Source organism: Rhagoletis pomonella, unplaced genomic scaffold (assembly GCF_013731165.1).
Source record: "Rhagoletis pomonella isolate Grant_MI unplaced genomic scaffold, Rhpom_1.0 Rhpom_scaffold_00004, whole genome shotgun sequence".
NCBI lineage: Eukaryota > Metazoa > Arthropoda > Insecta > Diptera > Tephritidae > Rhagoletis > Rhagoletis pomonella.
Window position 1 is genome coordinate 57,425,424 of NW_023458558.1, and position 10,974 is coordinate 57,436,397.

General features: G+C 35.0%; 2 protein-coding genes across 2 annotated transcripts in view; one reads left to right on the forward strand and one right to left on the reverse strand.

The window, feature by feature from the left end:
• The first annotated feature begins 5,432 nt into the window (after positions 1–5,432).
• Positions 5,433–6,227, forward strand: LOC118738523 (chymotrypsin-2-like). The gene has a single exon (XM_036469459.1). The coding sequence runs from the start codon at positions 5,433–5,435 to the stop codon at positions 6,225–6,227; it is 795 nt and encodes a 264-aa protein (XP_036325352.1).
• Positions 6,228–10,232: 4,005 nt separating this feature from the next.
• LOC118738273 (trypsin-2-like) overlaps positions 10,233–10,974 on the reverse strand; it is a 5,502-nt gene continuing 4,760 nt past the window's right edge. The window contains exon 2 of the mRNA XM_036469199.1: positions 10,233–10,972. Coding sequence (XP_036325092.1) covers positions 10,246–10,972 — 727 coding nt within the window. The 3' untranslated portion in view covers positions 10,233–10,245. The remainder of the gene's footprint in view (positions 10,973–10,974) is intronic.

The following is a 10,974-nucleotide window of genomic DNA, read 5'->3' on the forward strand; positions in this document are numbered from 1 at the left end:
AGCAGGATCCCATTTTTAATACGGGCCTAACATTTGCGACATATTCTGCATTTGACTAGCTTCGAACAGGCTGAGCCAAATATTTTTGAAATACATTAAACATGAGCAATCATAAAAAACAGTCGCCACACAGTCCAGATATCCAAGCAATTAAAAAATAATAATAATAATGTCGCAGCACCTGTGAGTTTTGTTGAGCGTTGGAGGCCGTAAAATGGCGTAAAACCTGAGTGCCCAGTACACGTGTGACACAGATACGATGAGTCAATGAGCGATCGTCGAACGCTTAACCGCCAATTGAAAACGGCGCAAAGGAATTGTTTGGCTGACAGCCAACCTTCGGAACAAACGAAATTAGTTGGCAACAAAAATAGCACCTTAACGCATATGGACATACATACTAGGGCATTCAATCCCGGAGCATTTTAACAATCCCAGGATTTTGGAAGTCGAAAAATTCGAATGCCGAGATCCCGGGATTTTTCGGGATTTCGACTTCATCACAACTTTTGAATTTAGCAGTAGGTTCGCCTTTTTTTAAAACACACAGATTCATCGTCACAATTTTTGGTCTCAAAGGGAGCATAATGCACCTCAGTCAAAGACTCCGTAATTTAGCATCTAAATATTTTTAGAGTATTCTTAAATATCTATATTAATTGTAAAAAACATTTACTAATATTTCAGAAATTCTTTTTCACAAACCGCCATTAAGATAAAATGAGGAACAACTCTTTCACATTGTAAATTCTTGTTAAGTTTTGAATTGCTATCAGATTTGATTGAACAGTTCATGCATAAAAGGTTTAAACAAGTACACTTATTGAGTTAGGTTCTGAAATTCACTTCCGAGGGCAAATGGCTGAAGTTCACTTTGAATCAAAATTTTGGTTTTCTGTATTTCTCGTTTTTCAGGTCAAAGGAATTAATGTTCTTGTTTTCAAGATCCTTTCATTCTGAAAATGAATCAGTAAAACTCTCGGGAACCCGGAGCTGTAATCGCGGGATTTCGGAACATGGAAAAGCGTACGGGATTGAATGCACTAGTACATACATATACTATGTAGACAGTATGTATATACAAGCATACACAGAGCAGTCAAGTTAAGCGATAACAGCTGACCAAGTAAGAGTGTGCCACACAAAATAAAAAAAAGGTTAAATGAATAAAATAATAAATGAAAGCTATTTAAATAAACTCAGATAAATTTAGAAAATTTTCTTACTTTTTAATTTTCTATACGTCAGTAGACAACGATTTTACATCTAGAAGTATGACTATGCTTATCCCGCAGCAATCGTTGACAACATTTTCAGTTTAAATTATCAGGGCAATTCTGGCAATCGTCTTTCAACTCATTACAGTCTTTCGAAAGGCAAAGTTATTTCGTAAGACAATTATCATTACTTTCAAATATCTTGAAAGCTCTTTTCTGTCTTCCAAAAGACTAATTGAAGGATCTGTTAACGAGGACGCCTTAGCGTTAATTTGTTTGACTTTTAGAAATACGCTTTCTAAAAATTAAATTTAATGAAAGACATTAAAACCATAAAAACTTAAGGTTAAAAGAAAACTTAAAAAAAATACATAAAACAAAAAAGATGATAGAGAACTAAATTAAAAGAGAAAACGAAATTCAATTAAAACAAAAAAAAAATATTAAATGAATTTCTAAAATTAAATGAATTCTAAAAATATATATTGTCCAACAACAATAATATCTAAAAGTTAAATACAAAAATAAAAAAATGTTACTAAAAAAATGAAAAAAGTTTCACTGTCCGAGTATTCGAAGCTCGTTTCTCTCGAATGGCGCGCCAGGGCTTTGCTCTCTCGGCCATTGTGACTGTATTTGGTCTGTTCCTATGAACTTCGGACTAAAACCTGTGGAACTCTCAAACTACAATTTTACTCTCTCAAGTGAGAGTAAAAGAAGAACAGATCCAGAAGTGTACGGGAACCGGTGTTGCCAGATTTTTTTCCAAAAATTTAGATTTTCGGAAAAAACTGTAATCTTCAAAAACGACGACAGCTTTTAAAAGAATAAGGGTTGTTTTCTTTTAATTTTGTCAAATATAAATAACAAAAAAAAAACCATTTAAAACCAAATGGCCTAAACTAGGGCTGTGAGATTAATTGATTATTAAAAATTTTAATTAATCATAAAGTAATTAATTGGATTTTATAATTACTCAAAAGTTCAATTACTCGAGTAACCAAGATTTTGATTAACCAAATACAAAAATATATGAGTAATTTGATTTATGATTAATCAACATTATGAGTAAAATGAGTAATCAACATTTCAAAGTACTGTTTACATATAAAGCAGTTAAAGTTCCTTGATACTTTGAAAACAAAATTTCTGTTTTCAAAAATAATTTTTTCATGTACAGAATGTAAAAAAGAAAATAAGCATTTTCCAAAGCAAACTCATTTAGAGAGCCAAATAATTTTTTTTTTTTAGTAATCATATATCAAGTAATTCGATTAACCATCGTTTTGAGTAATCAAAATCTTAATTAATCGAGTAACTGATTAACCGGAAAACTGATTAACCACCTTGGTCGAGCAATCGAATAATTGCACAGTCCTAGCATAAACCGTTCAAATTATACTAAACTTAACAAAAATAAACTTTACTTTATTGAAAATTAGTTCCTTTAGTTTTCGTAAATTGCTTTGTTAATTTTTTTGAGCATTTCATTCGATCCCTCAGATTTAGTACATCCTGAAGCACTTTTTTAAGAAACTTTAGTTCTTAGAATACTAGAGAGTTCTGGGGTTTCAAGTTTATTTATTGTTCTATTCAAATTAATTTGGATACATATGCTTTTGACATTTGCTGTAGTGCTTGGAATGCAAGGGACAGCTGAAAGTATTTGTTTCAAAACAGACAGCGTGCTCCTTCGTCGTCCTCTTTATCTTAAAACTTTACTTCCAAAAAACCGAAAAAGAAATTTTAACTTATTATTTCAAATACGAACATTTAAAAAAAAAACAAGTTAATTTGGAGTTTATCTAAACAACTGTAAGCTAGTCTTAAAACTGTTATCTACAGTTAAAACTGCGAATCTGGCAACATATGTGGGCACGCAAAAAGCACTTTCTCCAAAAAAACCATCAGTCGGTTTGTTTACATGTCATTGGTACAAGAGTGATTTGGCTGAAAGATCTCTAAATAATTATTTAAATCTATACAATTAACAATTATTTTGTACATATTCAAATATTTCGTTGTTTACTTCCTTTTTTTTAAATAGGTTTTGCTTTCACCGCTTTCCGTTTTTGTGGACAAATGCAACCCTGCCCATCATTTGACATTTTTCTTGAATTTGTAGAAAGAAATACTCCGGAATAGATCCTGTAAACTTCTGAAAAGGAAAAGTTGCTCAGTTACTCTATCAGAAGTGTTCCCAGTTACAGGTTTTTTGTTTACACTGTAGTGATCGGACTTAAAAAAAAATGTGTGGTAGATTTAAAAAAAAAGTGGTAGATCTCAGGTTTTGGATCAAAATTTGTACAAAAGTTAAAATTAAATTGCAAACATTTTTATTAGAATCTGAAAAAATTAATTTCAGTATAATAAAGTGCAAGATTGAAGGTGCTAAAAATAGCGTTGAGTTTTGGCAATTTTTTTTTCCTTGACATTGTAAAGTAGTTCCATCCATATCATTTTTCAAACATATATTGAAAGGTTTCTGCAACATTGCGGAGTGCTGCCAGCTTTTCTTTTTATCACATCACGATGTAGCGATCAAATGTGGCACGTTCCAGAAACCCCTACTTGGGATTTGCCGAATTTTTAAAATTCTCAAGTAAAAGTAAACAACGCTTTGGAAACTTTAAATGCACTGAAATTTGCTAATACTTTCACCAAAATCGCAATTTTTTAACATTTTCGCTATTAATTCTTTTTATTAATCATATATTTTGCAATTTAACACAATAAAACCACGTTTCCTGTCGAAAAATTGAATATTGAGAAAGTTTACTATTCTACAGTTTATTTTATCTTCCCATTCAGCCTGTTGTTAGTGTTTAGTGTTGGACAAGTTTTGCTCTTAAATTTATGAAAATTATATCGAGCAAAAATAAAACTACTAAGAAACGCTAATATGTGGTAGATTTCAAACCTTGTGTGGTAGATGCTCAAAAAAGTGGCAGATCTACCTAAAATGTGGTAGAAGTTCGATCACTGGTGTACAGACTAACTGTTTTCTAAAATATTTTTTCACCGTTGACTTGGAATTTTCCATATAGTTATGCATATGTAACGGGTGATTTTTTTGAGGTTAGGATTTTCATGCATTAGTATTTGACAGATCACGTGGGATTTCAGACATGGTGTCAAAGAGAAAGATGCTCAGTATGCTTTGACATTTCATCATGAATAGACTTACTAACGAGCAACGCTTGCAAATCATGGTGAATGGGCCCTAGAAAAGTTGGCAGAAAATCCGCTTTTTTATCGACAAATTTTGTTCAGCGATGAGGCTCATTTCTGGTTGAATGGCTTCGTAAATAAGCAAAATTGCCGCATTTGGAGTGAAGAGCAACCAGAAGCCGTTCAAGAACTGCCCATGCATCCCGAAAAATGCACTGTTTGGTGTGGTTTGTACGCTGGTGGAATCATTGGACCGTATTTTTTCAAAGATGCTGTTGGACGCAACGTTACGGTGAATGGCGATCGCTATCGTTCGATGCTAACAAACTTTTTGTTGCCAAAAATGGAAGAACTGAACTTGGTTGACATGTGGTTTCAACAAGATGGCGCTACATGCCACACAGCTCGCGATTCTATGGCCATTTTGAGGGAAAACTTCGGAGAACAATTCATCTCAAGAAATGGACCGGTAAGTTGGCCACCAAGATCATGCGATTTGACGCCTTTAGACTATTTTTTGTGGGGCTACGTCAAGTCTAAAGTCTACAGAAATAAGCCAGCAACTATTCCAGCTTTGGAAGACAACATTTCCGAAGAAATTCGGGCTATTCCGGCCGAAATGCTCGAAAAAGTTGCCCAAAATTGGACTTTCCGAATGGACCACCTAAGACGCAGCCGCGGTCAACATTTAAATGAAATTATCTTCAAAAAGTAAATGTCATGGACCAATCTAACGTCTCAAATAAAGAACCGATGAGATTTTGCAAATTTTATGCGTTTTTTTTAAAAAAAAAGGTATCAAGCTCTTAAAAAATCACCCGTTATGTATGTATGTATTTTTGATGGCAATAAATTTTAATACCCATTATATACCAGTTACTGATGGATACAAATAGCGATAGCAAGTAATTTATCTTCGAACGTAAACGCCGATAATCTTCATTGCCCTTGGTTTATATGAACGTACTTTATAAAATGACCAATCATTTAGATAAACGTTTTCAAAGTGACAAAAATTGCTAATAAACGCTATAGCTTTAGACCATGAAGGTGTTTATTTTTTGCGTTGCTTTTTTGTTTGCCAATACACAAGCAATACTTCTTCAATATCCTAAAGACTATGTAAAAAGTTCGTACGAGGGTCGTATCATTGGTGGCCAAAACGCACCGGAAGGTTTCGCGCCATATCAAATTTCACTTCAAAGTTCCTCTGGTTATCATAGCTGTGGTGGTGCTATTATTGACAAGGATTGGATATTAACCGCTTCGCACTGTGTTAGCTATAAATCACCAAGTGATTTGATTATTGCAACAGGATCCAATCAATGGGAGAAGCCGAATGCCACATACGCAGTAAAATCAATTCATATGCATTGTCGATACAACACACCGTACTTGCATAATGATATAGCCTTATTGAAATTAAATTCATCGATCGAATTTAATGAAAAAACTCAGCCAATAGCATTGCCAACAGAGCAGATGAAGGAAGGCGATGAGGTAATTTTAACGGGCTGGGGCTCGACAGAGCTGTATGGTGATACTCCGGATGATCTGCAGATGATTTACTTAAAATATTTGCCTCATAAGAAGTGTAAGGCAGCTTTTAACGATTCCTCTGACGTGGATGTTGGACACATGTGTACCTATACGAAGTATGGAGAAGGTGCATGTCACGGTGACTCTGGTGGGCCTCTAGTGAGTGCCGGAAAATTGGTTGGCATTGTTAATTGGGGCTACCCTTGTGGCATTGGCTATCCAGATGCACATGCAAGTCCATATTTCTATGTGGATTTTATTCGACGTGTAATGGCAGAAAATACAAAGTGTGTAACATAATTAAGTAAAATATGCAATTATGCAATTTTTGGTTTAATGCGAAGTAATGTGTATAAAATAAATTATTTAACTTGTGATCGTTTAAAAACGAATACAACATCTTGACGAAGTGTGTTAATCGAATTTATGTACATAGATATTTATATATACATACACATGCAAATTTTTGTTTTTCCCCGTTTCGTACTAAAAACAAAATAAATGACTACGAAGGAATGGCTGCTATCCTTAGTATCAAAAATTCATACATACTTAGTTCAAAAAAAAATATTGTCAGAGCAATTCGGGCAACCGTTTTTCAACTCACCACAGTCTTTCCAAAGGCAAACGTCTTTCGTAAAGAGCCTGTCAGACGTGGCAATGCAATATATTTCGAAAAGGCCGTCAAATTGAGAAATTTCAGAAAGCAGTTGCATGAGCAGTCACACCTTGCATGTAAAGTGTCTTTCGAAAGTGTTTTTGTTTTTCTATTTCTGAAAGGCGAATAGCTAGTATAGCTAGCGTTAGTGGCAATATATTTCCGAAATCGATTTGCGCTCTCTCAATTGCAGTCACATCTTGCAACTCCCATTTCTGAAACTGATTTTCAAAATGCGGCAAAAAGGTCTTTCTGGCTGTTCACATATCGAAATAAAATTTCTCTTTCTCAATTTGACAGCAAATTTTTGTTTAAATTTGCGCATATTAAGATAGGTAACCAGTTTCCTCTCTAAGAAAAAAAAAACTACACACAAAGTGTTTAAAATTGAGTAAATATGAGGACTTAATATTTATTATTTGTAAAAAATATATATTTACTTTCAAAACATTTGTAATTTTAAACATTTAATATGTAAATTTATGTGTATATTTTAAAAAACTCATGTTCAAAATCAAATCTTGAACATCTTGTGCGTATATTTGCACAGATTCTGGTTGAAAAATAAACACTTTTCAGTAGTAGTTTTACATGCACTTTTTAGAGTGTAATTCAAGAATGCAAGGTGAAACTGCGCTCGATAACTCAGGTACATAAAAGGTATCAAAAGAGCAGGTGAATTGGCAGAGGCCGGAGCTTGTTGGGTTCAAACTGTAGGAGTGATACTACACTGGGCCAAAAGTAGCATGGTTTTTGCATCCAAGTAATTTTTTGAATTTTTCATGGTCAATACACCGATTGTAAGAAATGTGATTCAAGTTGAACATTTGAAGGCACATTTGTATGACTGGCTGTAGCGAACGTGCAGCGACGTTTGTTTTTATTTGTTGGCTTCCAGAAGGTTCGTGTTTGAATGAGGTCAGAGGCGAAATGTATTTTTTTTCTTAATTACGAAAAAGCATCTGTGAAGTGCAGAACACGATCAAACGACGCAGAAAATTTATTCAAGTTCAACATTTGAGGGTAAATTTACTGAACGCCTGTAGCTGAGTGTGAAGAGATGTTTGCTGTTATTTGCTAACTTTTAGACGATGATGGTCAGGGCCCACGTGTTAAAATAATAGCATAATAATTTTTGTTTTGTATCTCCGAATTATGGCAAGCATCTATAAAGTGAAGAAGATAATCGTATTCAAACGAAAAAATTGGCAACAAAAAATTTGTTTAATGTAAGCAAAAGTGTGGTTAATATTACGAAATCATTGTTGTAAAATATCAACCTTGGCATTGTCAATGTCAAACAAAAATCACCTTAATTCAATTTCAAGTTTGAATTTGGTAAAAGTAACCAATTTTTTGCAGATTTTTTCACAGTGTACAGAAGACCCTCTCAAGATACTCATATAATTAGTATTTACAGGTTTTTAAATATTCAAGTAAAAACTTAGGTATTTAGGAGTTGCTGGATACCCAATTGAAAAAATGTCGGTATTTACGAAATACTCAAGTAAAAAAAGTTCGGTATTTGGGAGCTGTTACAAAAAATGAAATTATTTAGCAGGCGCTTAAAAGCCTTGTTCAAAGTACTCAGGTACTAAAGTAAGGGTATGCAGTAGATGACTAAATACATAGAAACTAAATACTTTATAATTTTGGAAAAATGTGAACAATTAACACCTTACCTTGCACTCACCTAATTTCACCTCACCTCAAATCAACACACTCGCTTAAACCCACCACATCTGATCCTACCGAGCCTAAATTAACCACACTTTAATTCACCACAACTGAATTCATTACACCCGTTCTCATCACACATCACCTAAACTCACCACACCTCAAATATCCTCACCTAAATTTGGGAACTTTATAGGGAATTTAGAGATTTTCGGGATTCTCGGAACTAAATCAGCATTTTCAGCACTACTACATCGGGATTCCTGGGACTATTTCATGATTTTCGGAACTACTGTGCACCCGCGAAAACTCGAACACACGATAATTTGAACATGTGGAAGCTTGAACGTTTCATTTTACCTTGACCACTGTAACTCTCTGCGATAGAGAAGGAAAACTATCTTAATTATCAATAGTCTTAACTATTGATCTGTACCGATAGTATTGATGGACAATATCGATATATCGATACTATCGGCCATATTTAAAACGTAAGAAAATCATATTTTTAATAAACGATTGAGTTTTATCAAAATAATTGTACAATAGCCTGTGCATTTTCATTTATTTTTTTCAAAATTTTTTTGCAAAAAAAAATAGTTTGTCAACAGTTTTGGATTTAAGTCCAACTAGGCGAGTAGTTTTGCCTTAGCAATGGTGCTCGATTTGAAATATTTTACCCGATGTTTTGACGCGTCCCCACGAGCAGCAGCTTACTTACTAGACTAACATCACAGCCGATAGTGTCGATAGTTTTAAAACATAGATAATATTTTAAAATAGAAACCATCGATATATCGATAGTATCGTCGATATTTTTCCACCTCTACTCTGTGACGGATGTGGTATTCTGGCAGACGCATATTTTTCGTCATATTACTAGTTTATTTATATGACTAATTCATTGGCAGTATTTAAAATATTGATAGAATTTCCAGTTTATATCGAGAAAGAGTTTATTAATTAATATCTAACACATATATTTTGATAAGTAATATTGGTGTCTGAGAGACTATACGCCAGTAAATTTGGGTAAATTTTAGTTACGACAGTAGCAGAGGGTTAAAACTCGAACAATATATGATTGCTCGGGGAAACGGCTTCAATCTTGATCGACTTCGATTTAAATCGCCTTCTACGACAGAGCTTCTCACATGAAATAGGCTATCAATATTTCACGAAACTTACCTTCAACGAAATGAGCGGCTTTACATACATACATACACACATTTGCAGTAGGTATGTACTTGCTTCAATTGTTTTATCGTAAAAATTGTTTTCATTGAAGTATTAACAAATCTAAATAACAAACAATACTTTCATATTACAATACTTACTAAGCAGATTTCCGCTTACACAATACGTTAGTTTTGGGCCGAGCTTTTCCTCCGATTTATGCCGTGCGCCTTGATGTTATCATACAAAGGGGAGGGACTTATATTAACTGTTTTTCACAGCAGAAATACACTCGGGAGTTTGTCATTGCCTGCCGAGCTAGAGAAATTTGCAAGCTTCGCTCTGCTCGGAACGGCTTCCTGTGTGAACGTACCCTTACGCATTTACTGTTTTCATTTTAATAACTCCCGTACTTAACCTCAAAACAAAACTAGTAGTCTCGGTTATTATATTATATTTGTATTACAATATTTAGTCCCCTTTCAGAAACGTCAAGTCTTGCTTTCAAGTCTGCTCGTTCGTTGGCGAAGGAGGTGGGAAGAGAGGGGAAGAGTACAGATACCTCCGTACCGTCAATTCGTTTCAAGTTTTCTTGTTCTCTTTTGATCTTTTCGTTGCTTCCCATTTAAAGATCCAAGGACTTGAATTCAATAAAACTTGACGCGTGTGGAAGCAAAGAGAAAACACAAAAGAGAATGCGATAAAAATTGCTTTCAAGACTTGACGTGTCTGAAAGGGGACTTACATAGTTATGTACATACATATGCACAACAACAAATCTCAATTTTTGTCTTTTAACATTACTAGCTAGAAAGGGTAATTACTCTCTTCGCAGTGACAGTTCTTGCATGTTCCTGACGTTACACGCCGTATCCAATCTCTATAAAAATAAACACTCGCATATGCATCTGGGCTGCCCAGCGCACAAGGCATTCCCCAGTTGACCAATCCAACCAGTTCACCATCGCTAGTCAACGGACCACCAGAGTCCCCATTGCATGAACCCTCACCTTCCTTCGTTAATGTGCAAACATGGCCAACGTCCACCATCTCATCGCCATCATACTCGTCTAAGCAACGCCTGTGACTGATAGCACGTAGTGTTACTTTCTGTAATATTTCCGGAATTGGACCATTGGCAACAGTCCTTCCCCAACCGGTAAGTATAGTCTCTGCACCATCCTCTAATGGCTTCGTGGCAAGCGGTATGGCCTGTGTGTATTCATCGAAACGAATTGTGTCGTTGACATGTATGAGTGCTATGTCATTGTGATAATTCGGATTGTTGTAGTTGCAGTGTGTGTAATACTCGTCAGGGAAGTAAATGTCGCGAGGTTGCCGCCATTCTACTGTACCGGTAATAACACGCAAGTAGGGCGGATTGTAACCGTAGACGCAATGTGCTGCTGTTAGTACCCATTGCTTGTCGATGACGACGCCACCACACATAAGATCGCCAAACATACTCTGCAAAGACGCCTGATACGGAGCGAATCCGAGGTCAGCATTTTCACCGCCAACTACGCGCCCTTCAGG